The sequence below is a fragment of the Leucopleurus acutus genome, assembly GCF_964270905.1.
Source record: "Leucopleurus acutus genome assembly, chromosome: 14".
In the NCBI taxonomy this organism is placed as follows: domain Eukaryota; kingdom Metazoa; phylum Chordata; class Mammalia; order Artiodactyla; family Delphinidae; genus Leucopleurus; species Leucopleurus acutus.
The window spans coordinates 27,505,970-27,522,229 of NC_139156.1; the positions used below are offsets into that span (position 1 = coordinate 27,505,970).

Consider the following 16,260-nt stretch of genomic DNA (forward strand, 5'->3'; position numbering starts at 1 on the left):
CTCTGCTGATGGGAAGAGAGTCGACTGGGGTAGGCGGGGCAAAGATGGAAACAGGAAGGCCAATTAGAACTTTTTTTGCAAATCGAGGTGAAGGATTTTACTGGCTTGAACTGGGATGGTAGAGTGCAGATCACCAGAAGTGGTCAAATTCTGGATCTTTTAAAGGTAGAACTGTCTGGTTTTGCTGGTGGATCAGATATGTGATGGGAGAGACAGGAGGAGTCAGGGAAGATTTGGGGTTTTGGCTTGAGTGACTGGTAGAATGGAGTTGTCCTTGACTGAGAAGAAGAAGACTGGGGAATCCCCTCAGGGCCTCCGTTGGGCTTTGACTTTCATGGTAAATGGCCTCTTTCTCTCTGTACTTCCTAGTTCTGTGTCCTGAGAGAGGGGGACTAATTGGCTTAGCTTGGATTTGTGCATGAGTTCAATTCTAGTAACAGAGTTATTGGTGGATACACGGGCAGGAAGGGATGTGAGTGGGGCAGCTTCCTTAAAGTAGCTGTCAAGTGATGGATACCATTTGGACATTTCTAGTGTCCTGGCTCTCAACTACCTTTAAGCTTCATCTCCTGTCACCTCTCCCAACCCCCTCTGTCTTTCACCAGGCAGCTTATACTTCAGCCACATTTTTTTTTTTTTTTTTTTGCGGTATGCAGGCCTCTTACTGTTGTGGCCTCTCCCGTTGCGGAGCACAGGCTCCGGACGCGCAGGCTCAGCGGCCATGGCTCACGGGCCCAGCCGCTCCGTGGAATGCGGGATCTTCCCGGACCGGGGCACGAATCCTTGTCCCCTGCATCAGCAGGCAGACTCTCAACCACTGCGCCACCAGGGAAGCCCTCCAGCCACATTTTGTCTGGTATATTTCCATGCCTCCATGTCTTTGCTCCTGCCGTTCCCTCAACCCAGGACAGTTTCTAACTGTCATACTTGGTGAACCTCAGCTGGGAACTCTGTGGGAGTAGGGTGGGGGGACAGGGCTAGCAGAGTCAGAATTAGGTGAGTTCTGAGGAACAACGAGGCTGGAGAATAGGCCCTGTTTGTGTTTGGGGTGGGTAAATGGGACTGCAGTTAGAACAGGCAACTGGTCAAAGATTGTAGAACATGTTTTGGGGGCCCTCAGGCTGATTCCAAGCAGAAATCAGCACACCAGGAGCGACACAGCATGAAAGCTGGGCAGTGGTGGTTACTGTTGACAGCGGATCCTTGCTGTCCAATTTGGTATGAAGGAGACCAGAAATAGAATAGAAGGTAAGAAGTTCTGGTGGGACCCAGGTAAGAGGCCCTGGCTCCCAATCTGATGAATTGAGCAGGCCAGGGCTCCCATTCTGGGGGCACCTGGAGGCAAAGCCAGGCAGTTGGGGCCAGATAGCCTACTCTACGGGATGAATGCAGCATTGACTGGGCCAACCCAGTGCCCTGACGACCTCCAGGAATTCACTTGCTGTGCACCAGGCAATAATCAGGAGTTCTGCCATGCTGGATTTCCATGGGTTCTGAGCAGGCTCTCTGAAGTGGGGTGTACATCTTCCAGGGGGAGCAAGATTATTTATGCATGAGAAGAGAGCACTGGAATTTCTATGTATTCCAATCTCATCCTTTTTCTATTTTATGTCTTGTAAGATTCATAATATGTTAGTCTAGTAGTACATTTATGGAATTTGTAAACAAGTAACTATACTTATATTGCAAGTACATATTTACTTCTTTTTACTGATAGGGTGTATGATCAAAGAAGTTTGAAGACCACTCTTCTAAGAGACTGGTGATTAAAAGGAGCAGCACTGGGCAGGATGGAAGGTGGGACTGTCATTTGCTAAGATGGGAATAGGGAGGAGACACAAGTGGGGAGGGAGAAGGAAGGGGATGGACTTGATTAAGGGCTTGCTGATTTGTTGGGGGTCCCACAGTGTCATGATGTGAGTAAGCTGGGCAAATAGGCTTGGGGAAAGACAGGCCTGTTGGAGTCATGATGGAAAGGAGGTGCCTGGGAGACACTGACCGCAGCCGATGGGAAAGGTCATTCCTAGGTCTGCCTCTAGGCTCTGCTTGCAGCTGCCCAGCCACCCCTGGCAGCTCAGAGCTTCAAGAGGCTTTCAAGTGGGAGGAGACAGAGATGGAAGCTGAGCTGGGAAGGTTTCCCAGGGGCAGAGAAGGAAAGTATCCAAGGGCGGAGAACAGGTGGAGGCCGTGGCCTTTGTGGGAGGGCTGGAACTGGGAGGCTGCTGAAGGGATGGAGAGCAAACCCCTTCCAAGTATCTTAGAAGCAGCCTGGACAATCACTCCATTTCTCCCCCAAACAGGAACAGAGAGACCCAGGGACAGACACTCATCCTTCACTGGACCCCCGGGCACCAAGAACAGTAAGGGTGTCTGAGAAAACCAACAGTTCTCCCACTTCCCCACCCTCAGACTCACACAGGGACATGTAGACCCACGCAGACCAACAGAAATGGGAGCCAGCGACCGACCAACCGACCCACAATATAGGCGCCTGTATGCCCTCAAGATACACCCGGACCGCACCAATCCTAGCAGCTGCTCGCCCAGGCCGGGACTCCACCAGAATCAGGGGGTGCGCAAAGTCGCTTGAGCCCTCTGGTTCTTCCCCGGGTCTCTGCAGGGCTGGATGCTGTCCCGGCCCGGAAATAAATGAGCAGCGAGGAAACTGGTGGCAAGCGTCTGTGGTATCTGTGCGGCCTGGGGGATAAAAATTGAGGCACGGAGGAGGGAGACAGGACAGCAGACAATCCCCCACCCATGTGGAGAGGACCTCGGACGTCGCATTCTGAGAGCCTGCACCCTAAGTTTGGGTGTGGTTGGAGAGGTAGGGAGACCAAATCACTCACTCGAAGGTAGACTCAAGTTTTGCAAAGCGAAAACTCCTCGCCCCGAAGGGGGGGGTGGGGGGGCAGGCAGACTCGTCTGGGCCATTGCCGGCTTTTGGCTGCCGATGAGAGGGTCCGAAAAGGGGTGGGAGGAGGGTCTCAGCAAAGGGGTGGCAGGGTGGTCGCAATGGAAGTGCCCTTGGGAGGATTATTGAGGGTTTATTTGAGATCGACTAGTGTGAGGGAAGGCCTGTCCCAGAGACAGGTAGAGACAAACCTGGAGCCATGGGGAGTGACATACAAAATTTTATTTTTATTATTATTTATTATTATTATTTATTTGTCATGTGCAAAAAAAAAAAAAAAAAAAAAGGAAAAGAATCAAAACGAACCGACGCGCTGAAAGTGGCCAAGGAGACCAGAGCCATCGGGGGATCTTCCGAGGGTTCGGCTGGGTCCTGGGTCTGGGTTCCCTGTCGCGCCAGCTCCACAGGGACTGGAATCGGACGGGCCTCGGAGTTTGAACCTCGGCTCCCTCGCTGCCCGGCTCGGGCCACTGGAGCCTGGCTGGGCACCGGCAGTTCCCTTAACTATTCTCTTCTCTCTCGTTTTCCTTTTCAAAAAAAAAAGGCTCCAAGGGAAGAGAGATCTGGGCGAGGACTCCAAGCCTTTTCGGATTTGTTCAAGGATTTTTATTTATTTATTTATTTATTTCACTTTTATTGACTTTGTTTCTGTTATTTCGAGTCGTCACGATCCACGGGTGAGGAGACATGCAGGGCGCATCGCCGCTACCGAGAGAGCAACTACGGGGCAGGGCGGCCTGGCCGCCGGCGCCCCAGGGCGCGCGGGGCACGGCCTCGAGGGGCGAGCCTGGGGGCTGGAGCTGCCACCTCTGATCTAGTCTCAGGGGGCAAGGCAGCCAGGGCAGGGCTGGGGAGAGAGGCCAAGGGAGGGAGAGAGACAAGAGAGACGAAGACTGAGAAAGACAGAGTCGGGGGAGAGAAGCAGAGAAGAGAGATGGAGAGGGGAGAGATGCAGAGGAGAGAGTGAAAACAGGGAATTACATGGAAGTAGCCAACAAAACAGAGGCGAGAGGAGTCCACAGGACCATGTTCGTTATTTTGCATAGAGATTTCTTTTCTTTCGTAATTTTTTGTAACAGAAAAAAAAAGGCCCCCCTCCCCCAGGACGTGCTGTGCTTTAGTGGGCGTGTAGCTGTGTCCCCCCCTCCCCCCCAGCGAGCGGCGAATCTCACAGCACAGACAGCAGGGCGTATCTACAGGCAGGACGGGCGGGCAACTGGGACTCTACCCGGCGGCGCGGGGCGGGGCGGGGTGGACGGGGTGGGGTTATATACACAGGGGTTCGCCTTCACACGACACACACCGTCTTTCTACGAAGCAGCAGCCTGTTGGGTTTTTGTTTTTGTTTTTGTTTTCCTCTTTTGCAAAGACCATCATATTAAATAAATGTAGACTTTTTGCGGCCCTGTTCATTTCCTGCCAGAGGAGGAGGCTGGAGGTGGGTGGGAGGGGGTGGAGTGGGCAGCTCCCCACCTCCCACCCCGCGCAGCTCATACGCCAGCTCAGACCCTGCTCCCACCACCTGCAGATTGAGAGTCTGTGTCGGGGGAGTGGGGGGGCATCAAGCAACCGCTCGGGGAAGACCAGTGCCGCGGCCTGCGGAAACTGGTCCTGAGGCAGGCACGGAAGAGCCTCCGGCGGGGCAGCGAGTTAGGGAGGAGAGATGCAGAGCGTCGTGGGCTGGGAAAAGGACGGGCAGGAGGGGGAAGTGCGAGGTCGGCAGATGGAAGAGACGCTGAGGTAGGGGCAAGGCGGGGCTGAGAGTCTGGTCACTAGTAGGAGATGCCTGGGCCCTGGGGAACTGGGCAATTCAGGTGGAGTAGGGAAGAGCCAAGAGTCGGGCTCCGTGGGTGTGGGCTGCTGAGGCCTGCGTGCCTTGGGTCACAACCTTGGAAACACCTGACAACCCAGCCCCCCCACCCCCGCCCCCGTCCCCGTCCCTAGAGCCCGGCCCTCACGCCCCCATTCCATTCCACCTTCTGGGCAGGGCACAGGTGGGAGCAGTCCGGTTGGCGCCGGGGTGCGGACTTTTTCCCGGGGACTTGGCGGGAGGCTCTTCCCCCTTCTGCAGAACATCGTTTTGTTCTTAATTTCCTTTGCCCAGCGAAGCCTCCCGGCGCCGGAGCGTCCGAGGCGGGCTGCTCCGGGGCTGGGCCGCGTTGCAGTCCGCGCTGATTGTGTGTCACAGAAACGTGTCCCCCGCGCAGCGGCGGGCCCGGCCAGAGTCCGGCGGTGTGGCTGGTCGACTCCCGGGTCGGCTCGGGCGAGGCGGGGATGAGCTGTGTCGGACCCTCCTCGCGACGCCGCGCTGTCCAGGCAGGCGGGGAGGGGCGGCGGGCGGGATTGGGGGCGGCGGGCCCGGGCCTGAGGGTCCCGCCCGCGGCTCCACCCGTCCTGTCCGGCCTTCGACGGGGTGAAGTGAAGGGCTGTAGGGGTCCTGGGATGGGGTGGGTCTGGGGCGGTGGCCGGGAGGCTTCTTGTCGCGTCGATCCTCCCTCCCTCCGGGGTGGGCGGTCAGACGGGGACGATGTGGAGGCCAAAGCTGTCGGCCTGAAGCTTGATGTGGTCCCCGCGGTAACTAGTGGCGGTCATAGGCAGCGGCAGCAGCGGCAGGGGCGGAGCCCCGGGGGGCGGCACTATAATAATAAGGGGAACCTGGAAGTTAACACAGGAGAAGAATGGGCTGGGTGAGAGGACAAACAGGAGAACAAAAAAGGAAAGAAAAGCAAAGCAAAGACCTCCCCGGGCTGGGGTCTAGCAGGGTCCGGGCAGGGAGGCATTGGCTGGGCTGCGGGGCTGGTTGCCCCCAGGAGAGCTGCATTCACCGGGTGGGAGAGGGACCCGATCGGTGTCGGCCGCCGCCCGACTGCGGACCTTCAGGGGGCCCGAGGGTGGGGGCGGCGCAGAGCCTTCCAGTGACGGGGAAGGGAGCGGAGGGGAGAGTTAGGAAGGAGCGGGAGGCGCGGGCGTCCTCTAGGGATCCCGGGGCCTCAGTGCTGCACTAACAAGCCTGCCGGGCTGGGCACCCAAAGGGCGGGTCGCGGGGAGTCGGACCCGCGTCCGGAAGCACTGCCGAGCTGGCCGGGGGGCGGACGGAAGCGCTGAGCCGCCGGCCAGCCAGGTGGCGTACTCACTTAGTAAGGCGGGGTTGCTGAATCTCCAAGCCTCGTTGTAGGCCGTGTACTGGGGATGGCTGTACGGGTTGCCGGAGAACTCGCTCCCTGCGGGAGGGCGAGGGAGTGGGGATCAGACACGGCGCAACGCCAGAGCGGACCCGACGTGCCCGGCCAGCGGCCTCCCCCGTCTCTCCGAGGTTCAGGTGCAGCGGGCAGGGTAATGCCCACTGCGGGCGGACGGCAGGGTGAAAGCGGAACAATCCACCTGGTCCAAATGGGGGGAGCCCATGGGGTGTGTGTATGCGTGTGCGCGCAAAAGCACCGACCCGCCTCGCACACCGGCGTGGAGGTAACTGCGGGGCGGTGCCCGCCTGGGGCTCCCCCCGCGGAGGCGCTCCAGGCCACCCAGGAAGGGTTTGTTCCGGGTCCAGGAGCGCCTACGCCGCTGCGTTGGGGGCCAGCGTCTCTTTAGTGGAAACTCTGGTTCTAGGAGCCACAGCCCCATAGGGTGGAAGCGGGGGAGGGTGGCGAAGACAGGCCCTCGGGACACTTTGTCCCAGAAAGTCCTGAGAATGGCATCTCAGCATGGTGCCAGTACAAGGGGTGGGAGCTCTGCTGGGAAACACCCCCCTCCCTCCTTTCCCTCTAGAGATTTGATAGGTGGGCCACGCAGCAGGGGAAGGAGGCGGCGGGAGGCAGGTGGACTGCCCGCCGGTTCTCAAGCGGTGAGTGGAGGGCCCCGTGGGCTGGGAGCCGTCGGAAGCTGCTTCCCTCCCTTCGCGGGAGAAAGGCCAGGCCTCCGGGTTTCCCCTTCGCCCTTTCTCCTGTGTGATGACCCCAGACTGTTTACAGTGATCCCTAACCGCGGGTTAAGTAGAGGAGAAGGGGCCCCTCTCGGAGAGGGAGCTGGGGTGGGGGTGGGGGATGCAGCCACTGGAAAGCCTGTTTATTGACGAGGAGGGAAAGCATGCGTGCAGCAGGATAATGAGCTTCTGAGCTCAACTGTGACCAAGAGGAACTGAGCTATCTCCTTCCCCATCGCTAATGAAACAAGTGTAATTTCCTCATCAGCACTAGATTCTGTTTAACGACTCCCCCCTTGCCACCATGAGCTCTCTGAGGCTCCCCTCATCCCCGTCCCCTTGCAGACTCCCCCCTCCCTCACCCCCGCCTCTCTAAGACCTCCTCCAGCCTCCACCTGCTCACTGCTGGAACCTTCCCTGAAGAACCTCCTGGCACCCAACACTTCCATTCACCCTACCCCAAATCTGGGCAGGGATACCCTCACCCACACCAGCAGCTCTCCTTACCCAGTGCCTCCAACTCCCTTCAGCCCCTATTCTATAACACCCAGCAGCAGTCTCCCTCTTGGCCAGCCCCCTACATCCACCTCTGCTTACCCAGGGCTGTCCCTGAATGAACGGTCCAGGAATGGGGCCAGTCACCCTACTCTATCTTCCCCCGCATGAGAGCTGAGCTTCAGGGAAGGGGCACGCAGAGGGCAGCCAGCAGGACAGGAAGCAGGCCCAGTGAGTCTCATCCTCTTTAAGACAAGAGTTTTTTGGTGCTTCTGTGAATAGGAACTTCAACTCTCTTTGGCTTCAAGCCCAGCTCCCAATCTGGGGTGAGGGGTTGGGGGGGAGCACAACCTCCAGCTGCAGTCACCAGACCCCAAATATGGCCTCTGTCTCTCTGATCCACACAGCCCAAACCCAGCTCCTCTCAGATGGGGACGGGTCAGAGCCCCCAGGAGCAATGAGGGCCCAGGGCTCCTCTCAGGAGATGTGGAGGTGCTCCAGCTTGTCTCTCTCTGAAGCCAGTCTCTCTGGTTCCTGCCACAGTCTGTCTTCTGTTCCTCTTTCCTTAGGGAATAACTCCCTTCTCTCCCTGGGGTGGGGTCGGCTCTCCACACTGGTCTTCCCTGTGGGTTGGTGTGGACCAGGGTGGCTTTGTCTGAGTGACAGACATGCCCCTGGAAATGGTTCTTGGCTCCAAGTTTCCATGGAAACCAGGGCAGACTCTTCCAAGCAGTGTCAGCTGGCTGGGGGTGGGCTGGGGCACTGAGTGTGGAGCTGAGGCTGCGTGCTCCTGGGCACAGACTGGGGTGGGTGGGCACTGCGGAGGGGGTAGGACGTACAGAAGGGTGCACACACTACTGCAAGCACTTCTGCAAGTTCCCTCCCTGGATTACTCATGAAGGAGGATGAGGGACCCCGGCTGCAGCCTCTAGGGAGAGAGAGGGATAGAACAGCAGTGGTTTGCAGGGGAGGAGATGTTGGGTCTCCCCCAGCCCCAGCCTCAGACTACAGACCACTCAGCGGCTCACCCACAGTTTAGCTACTCCCACCTAAAATAGGCAGCTGCAGCATTGTCACCTACCAGGCACCATTCCTGCCAGGGTGGAGGTGGGGTAGCTTCCCTGGCCAGTGGGGGGCACGTGAGGGGGGTAACCAGGCAGAGTGGTGCTCGCCATGTCACGACCTGGAAAAACACAAAGGGGAAGGGGTGAGGCCTGGAAGAGAGGGGCCTGCCTCTGCTCACACAAGGGTACTCCATGGCAAAGAAAGCGCTGAGTGCAGACATGTAGGGGCACACCTGAATGAGAAGGTCCCGGTGTGCCCTTACATGTATCTAAGCTTACCTAAATGTCCTATGAGCAGCTGTGTGTATGCACCTCTGCTCTGTGTAGCTCTTTGTGTGTCTCTCTGTGCATGTGTGTATGTGTGTTTGCCTTTGCTTGTGTCTCTTTGTAGCCCAAACCCAGATGCAGAAGGGAGGGAGATGACCTGGTTTTACTCCTCCTTCCCAGTGAGATATTCAGCTGTGGTCTATCCAGTAGCCAAATGCACCTCTATCATCTTGCTCACCTCTCCCCTCTTTAACACCCCATCCTTCCTTCAGGCTTGGAGGACACCCCACCAGCACTTGTACAGGAGCTGATGGGTATTCCTTGTCCTCTCCAAGTGAAGCTGCAGGTGCTGGGCCTGGCAGGTGTGAAGAGTCGGGGGCCAGCCAGTGGGCTATTTTGCTGTCAGTGTTCATGGCATTTAAATGATAGAAAACCATCCCTGAAGCAAATCAGGAGCTTTGAGCTAACAGTGCAAATGGATCAGATCAAGTTCCAATGAGCAAAGCCTGCTCTCCCCACTAGCTGCTAGACTTCTGTCCCTGGAGGTGTCTATTAGCTAGAGTGTGGAGAGTGGGAGGAAGGGCTTTCCTAGTATCCTGGAGTGAAGGCAAAGCGAGCCAATCTTAGGGAGATACCCATGGTCCACAGATATCTCTGGAACACAGCTGTACCTGAACGGCCCCCCTTCCTTGCCTGCCCCCTCCATCGCCATGAAGCGGTCACCGCCTCCTTTGCAATTTAGCATGCTCCAATCTCTAATGACAATAAATTTGTCCTCTCCCATACTTCCATGCCCTGAGACTACTTCATCCTTTCCTGGGTCCTGGGTCCCCTTTCTCCTCTCCATATTTCCCTTACACTCCTCATCAGCCAGTGCCACTCTCCCACTCTAGTGCCTCCGTCCAACCCTGGGAAGAGGTGTGGCTGGAGGAAGGCAAGAACTAGGCATCTCTGGCCCACTTTCTTTTCATCAGTTGCCCTAGACCTCATCCTCCCGATGGCTATTCCAAAGCATTTCTCTCTCTCCTTGCCACTCTCCCCTTAAAGTTGACCTCACCTCCAACTTTCCTGAAATGTGTGAGTTTCCTCACCGCTACCTTAACACATCTGAATGATTCATCCTTCCCTAAGTAGACAGGGATGCAGCTCAGGCTTTTGCATTCCCAGCTGCCTGTGAACCTTTTCATTAGCTGTCCCACTGTCACCTCAACCCTGACAGGAATAAAAGAGATCACCTTCCCCCCAGTCAGTTCTACTGACCTACTTGAAGACCATCAGACCAAAACCTCTGGAGTCGTTCTTGACATAGCACGCCCAGCTTTGAAGTCAGTCGCTGGGTGTTGTCAATTCTCCTTAGCAATATGTTACATCTGTCCCACCTTCATTTCCTCCACCACCTCCACAGCTCAGCGCCTAAGCACCTGCCCTGGGTCTGCCACGACAGTTTTTTTGCTTGTATTCCCTGCCTCCACATTCTTCTCCTTCAGTCTATGCCTCACATGGCTGCTTGGCTAGCCCTCATGAAACGCTGCTTTCATCACATCACTTCCCTTGTAAGAGCCATCATGGACTCTCTGTAGTCTACAGTGTCTCTCAGGCAGTCTACACTCTGCCAGGCGTTCAAAGCCTCCCAGGTACTCTTCCCCACCCAGTTTTCTCAGCTCTGATTCTCACCCCTTCTGGTTTAGTGTGACTGTTTTCACTGGCTTGGATGCTGTGAAATCTCTGCTTTTGCTACCTCTTTTCTTCTTCTTGCTATAGTTTCCCTCTCCTTCCCTTACAAGCTCAAGGCTTAAAACCCCTACTATTCTACCCATCGGAGAAGTTTCTCTCTTCTAAACTTCTATAGTGTCTGTGCTCCATGGTTTACCACGTCACTACAGTTCATGAAACATCAGCCCTGTTGTTTTCCTCCTCAAACAGATCATAATCAAATGGAGGGCAGGCCCTGTCTTCTGCTCTGTAATACAGTTGAGAATACGGTAGATGCTCAATAAAAACTTATTGACTAATTCTCTCTCACTCTATTGGACTTAATAGCCAATTCCTGGTGGATTATATTGTTTTCTGTTTCATATATGTTGGTGTCCTTTGAAGAGGTAAAAGCTGGGCAAACTGTAAATGTTTGAATCTGCTTTTTTTCTACAAATAATTTGAACAACGGATTGTGAATTTTTATAAGATGATGAAAGATTTATACAGGATGATGAAAGAGGGACTCATACGATGTGACTCAGCTTTATCATGCAACAGAATGATTTTCTCTCTACTTATTAATATAGCTAATATCTTACATTTTAAAACTCAAGGACAAACAACAGAGTAGAACTGTCAAACAAGAGATCATTTTGAACTCCCAGAGAGAGAGCAGAGAGAATCTGTGTTTGCTCTGTGTGGGTTTTCTTTCATTGACTTCTACTGTCAACTAAATGTACAATCTTCCTGACCATCTCTCAGTGGAGAGGACTTCAAGTGGACAAGTAAGCAACATCTATCAATTCCTAGAGAGATTAATAATATGGCATTTCATTGTCAAAAAAGGCCTAAGAGAGGAGAGTTAGTGAGGATGTAGAGGTTTTGAATAGAAAAATACAGAAATCCAATTCTTGGTCTTGTGATCCTAATGTCCACAAAGCAGTCAGGAAGAGAAGGCTGCTTCTTTCTCAATAAACAGGAATTTAAATGCATCTGAATTCTGATTTGCAGCTGCATAGCTCCCTCAGCTTTTCACACACAAATTCCTTGTACTCTAAGGTTGTGTCACACACTCCCTTACTTAGCTTCAGGAGAGAAGAGGAAATGTGGGATGACTAGAAAGGTGTTTCCAGCTACCTGGAGGCACCCCTATTGCAGTGTTTACTTCCACTGGATCTTTCTCTTGCAAATGGTCCAACTGCCAGCATATAGAAACTTTGGCCTGCTGAAAGTCAGCCACAGACCTGTTGATTGAGAGACACATTTCCAAATTCTATTTTAAAAACTGAATCTGGGAAGTGCTATTCAAGCATTTTTTTAAGTGTGAGAGACGAGACCCATGATGAGGAAAAAGCATGCAAGCACACGGCTGTGATTCTGCTGTTGTGGATTCTGTAACATCATTACAGTATCACTGGATTCTGTAACATCAGTACAGCATCACTACCAAGAGGTGCCCGTTCAGGACCCCTGAGCCAACAAAGGTATAAGCCACTGCATACAAAGCACCCTCAATGGCTTCATTAGCACACAGGTGACACCTGAAGAACAGGAACAAATTGACCAAACTCTTGCCAGAGCCATATATTCTTCTGGAACACCATTGTCAATAATAGAAAGCACACACTGCAGGAAGTTTTCAAATTACTAAGACTGTCATACCATTTGCCCAGCAGCATTCTGCGAGCAAACTTCTTTTAGTGAGTGAATATGAATGGGTAATGGAATCTGTGCAAGGAAGAATCGACAGAGTACTGGGCGTTGCATTACTACCGATGGGTGGACAAAGGGGAGCAGAGACAGACTCTAAAACTGTATGACAGCACAGCCACCTCCTTCAAGCCAACAGGCAAAAGTGCAGAAAGAGGAGAAAAATAGCTTCAGAGCAGAATACATCAGTTATAAAATATGTCATCCAACAGACGATAGGAAGCAGTAAAGCATTTGCTTTGCTCACTGACAATGCCAGGAACATGAAAGCAGCACGAAGAATTACACATGGATAAAAACCCACATACTACAAGAGGATGGACATTTCCTGTTGGATAACTGCTTCCTAAGATTACGAAGTTTTAAAGATGGAAGAGCCTTCGAGATGATCAGTCTCACTTCCTTGTTTTCAAGTTGAGAAAATGGGGGCACAGAGAGGCATCGTGACTTTCCTATGGCTACAGAGCTAGTAACTGACAGAGCCAACGTGTGAAGCTAGGTCTGTACCACACTGCCTTTTAATGATAACATGAAGTTAGATACTCCCCAAAAGAGCCAAAGAAAAGGAAAAAGAAGTCATCTGACAAGCAAAATCTCATATTGTCACTGCTGTCATTAGGATGAGGCAAGAAAAACAGGACACAAAGCATAAAATATTGACACTGAAAGTCTGTAGTAAACCCCCATGGGGTGGAGTATCAATCTCTTTGGAGAGTTTTCTGAAAAACAAAGAGGCTCTTCAAGAAACAGGAGTAGCTGAGAATCTAAAGCACCCAGAAGTGTTAGAAGCACTGTATTTGATGAGGATGTCTTCTCAGTTCAACTGCAGAAGTCCCTGAAGATTCTAAAGCCAATTTCTACAGCAATCACTACATCTGAATCAGACAGTGCACTTTTGTCAGACATTCCTTACCAAATGGGCCAGATCAAATCAACTGTTTCGGAGAATCTAAGTGCAGTTCCTCTTACAAGTACAGAGAAAAGCAAAGTGAAAGACTTTATTAAGAAAATTTCAGTCACTGGATAATTTATGCTGTTTTTTCAGGTCTTAGGATCCAAGGGCAGAGTTGTGTTTCTACTTGCACCTAGACTAGCTAGCATTCACTGAGCACCTACTATCATGCTAGGCACTGTCCTAAATATTTTCTATATATTATCTCACTTAATCCCCATATCAACCTATGATGTTGATCTGTTTTAAATCCCCATTTTATGGATGAGAAACTGAAATTCGGAGGGGTTAAGTATTATATCCAAGATTTCACAGCCAGTAGATGACAGGACCTGGACTACAGAACAAGCCGTAAAACTTGGGAATGGATTCTAGAATGACATTCTCAAATAATGTAGACCCAGAAAATAGGTATTTGGTCCAGGAAAGTAACCTGGGATTATGCTAAGCGAATCCTTCCTATAACAGAACATCTTGTCGCTTCCTGTTTCTTGCATGTTTCAGGTTCTTCCATTTTCTACAGCAAGGCTTTTAAACTGGGGTTCACCGATCTTGTAGGATGTCATGGACGTGCTTCAGGGAGTCCATATAAAACTATACATGTGATGTTACAGATACATATATGTAATATCTAGATGGCTTTTATCATGTTCTCAAAAGTATTCATGACTCAAAGATTAATAAGCAGGGCTTCCCTGGTGGCGCAGCAGTTGAGAATCTGCCTGCTAATGCAGGCGACAAGGGTTCGAGCCCTGGTCTGGGAGGATCCCACATGCCGCGGAGCAACTGGGCCCGTGAGCCACAGCTGCTGGGCCTGCGCGTCTGGAGCCTGTGCTCCGCAACAGGAGAGGCCGCGATAGTGAGAGGCCCGCGCACCGCGATGAAGAGTGGCCCCCGCTTGCCACACCTAGAGGAAGACCTCGCACAGAAACGAAGACCCAACACAGCAAAAATAAATAAATAAATTAATAAACTCCTACCCCAACATCTTAAAAAAAAAAAAAGATTAATAAGCAGTGTTTATAAAAGACCAGAGAACCTTTGTTTTTTGGTGTAAGAAAGACACTGATTTGTTTGAAACTATTTGAATTGGACCAATAAACCAGATCATACAAAGAACAGTCAAATAACATGTGAAGGGTAGGGAAGCTTATCTCAAGTAAGGCAAATGTCAGCATCCAGGAGACCAAGGAAATAATAAAAAGGAAGCTGCCAAAGCAGCAGAGATGCTTGAGTTCAGTGATGGCAGGACAACAGACTTATTAGACACAGATTTATACAGTAAAAGTTATATTCAATCAGTTTAGAGATGCTTTCCCTCAGTATCTTTCTCTGAAAATGAGCACTTTTGCTATCCACTTGACACTATGGAGGACCCTAAGGCCGAAAAACATAACTCTTGTTTTACTATCCTAACCTCAAGTTGTGTCTGCTTCTCATAAGGTCGTGAAAATGAAGACATTAGATTGCTTCAAGGTTGGCAGTCTGTGCCTGAATTTGACACAAGCATTTATAATACTTCCAAGAATACAGTTATTAAATTTGTAATTACTGTCTAAATATACCGTACATTCACATGTACTACACCAATTATGATCCCTTTATGACCAATCCAAGTTACACAGAATACACCAAAGTAACAAACTTGAAATCTGTAAAAGATGCTTTAAAAGGAGAGGGGAAGAGCTTTCTACATATTTCATTTTATTCCTTATTTCCCGGGTTTCCAAATTCTCCGGAAGTTTTCTCCTGGGGGACAGAGGTGCCTGTATGAGGGTCCCCAGCCCCAGGCTCTGTCTTGGCCCCATAGCTCTGCATCCTGAGGCTGGCCTGCCCTGGGCTCCGGCAGACGGGGCTGTGCTTGCAGCTCAGGGCGGCTGCACTCCCAGCCAAGCTCACTTCCCACCCACAGCTGGACCTTTAGTCCCCGGTGTGTCCTAGGCAGGGATGCTGCCCAGATCTATGTGGGCTCAGTAAGGTCTACACCTCGACAGCCAACCAACTGGACACAACCAGTCATGGTGTTCCTACCCCTTCTCCCAGCACGCAGCCCTTCATGGGCCACGGTAGCCTGCTGGCCTAGGGCCCCGCAAGAGGCGCTCCTTCTAACTCAGCTGGACCATGGGTGGAGCTGCAGCCTCAGGATAGTGGGATAAGGATAGGGAGTGTTGGGGAGGATCACATTCTCAGGGCTGAAAGGGAATTTGACTATCCTCTAGTCTACTCCCTCTCATTTTACAGAAGAGGAAACAGGCTCGGAGAGAGAGGAAGACATCCCAGCCCTCTCCGTGGTTCTCTTCCCCAGGCTACCCTCTCTGGCTCCACTAGAAAGTGGCAGAGGAAGACTGGAGTTGGGCAGGTGCTGGCACTCTGGAGGCTGGGCCCAGGCTCACTGATGGGCTCAGAGCCCCTCGTGCTGGGTGGGCAGAGGTTAAGCCTGTTTGCACAGCCTCCCGATACTCCAGGTCTCCCAGTTCCTCTCCGGCTTTATTTTGTTCTCTGAGAGCACTGAATTGTCAGCTCTAATCCTTCCGAAAGCGCAGCGTTTTTCAGGCACTCTGTGTAAGTGAAACCCTAATCCCAAGGAAAACGGCCACTTAAGCTGCCGGAGCATCAGGCGACTCTCCGAGCCTGCCACAGGATTTCCTCCGCCCTGCCCGCCAGCGCAGCGGCCCCGAGAAGGAGAGGGGAGCATTCCAGGCTGAAGGCATGCAAAGCCCTCTCTGAAGTAACCATAGTGGCAGGGCTTTTGCCTCCCAAAGCTCAGGGTTGAAAAAGTGCTGGCTTGTTTGTCCTGAGCAGGGGAAGGAAGGACTCTGATCACCCGGAGGAGGGTGGGAGGTCTTCCTGTCACCTTGCGGATGGCTGGCTCTCCGGGGGAAACAGGCTTTTAGGTCTTACCTAGGTGACTCTGAGGCCACCAGGACATTTCTGAGCCCTTGGTCCCAATACATACCTGTAACATTCACTGGGACACCCCTCTTTAGGGTTTCTGGTCATCCAGAAAAGGTTGGGTTGGCTGACTTCACTTTTACTTAGCCAACCTTTTCTTCTTAGAAAGTGCCAAGTAATGGAGTAAAAACAGGCTTAGTACTGGGGGATCCCCCCCTTTGGAGAACTCTCCTTTGGGATACCCCAAGCATCTCTAAATATCTACAGCAGCAGAAAGTTTCCCTATGACCCAGCTATCCATGAAAACAGTGCCCAGTGCTCTCTACTAGGCAACACTTTTTTGTAGTTGGCTACT

General features: G+C 52.3%; 1 protein-coding gene across 9 annotated transcripts in view; it reads right to left on the bottom strand.

Moving 5' to 3' along the window:
* Nucleotides 1-5,425: 5,425 nt before the first annotated feature.
* The window catches only part of PAX2 (paired box 2), a gene marked incomplete at both ends in the record, with an annotated part of 77,815 nt that continues 66,980 nt past the window's right edge, over nucleotides 5,426-16,260 (bottom strand). For 4 of the 9 annotated variants that reach the window (XM_082854053.1, XM_082854052.1, XM_082854046.1 and 1 more), the window contains 3 exons: nucleotides 5,490-5,566; nucleotides 6,046-6,132; nucleotides 8,407-8,508. In XM_082854053.1, coding sequence (XP_082710179.1) covers nucleotides 5,490-5,566; nucleotides 6,046-6,132; nucleotides 8,407-8,508 — 266 coding nt within the window. Of the gene's footprint in view, nucleotides 5,567-6,045; nucleotides 6,133-8,406; nucleotides 8,509-16,260 lie in introns of all 9 variants that reach the window. The other 5 variants (XM_082854051.1, XM_082854050.1, XM_082854049.1 and 2 more) reach the window with 3 other exon arrangements.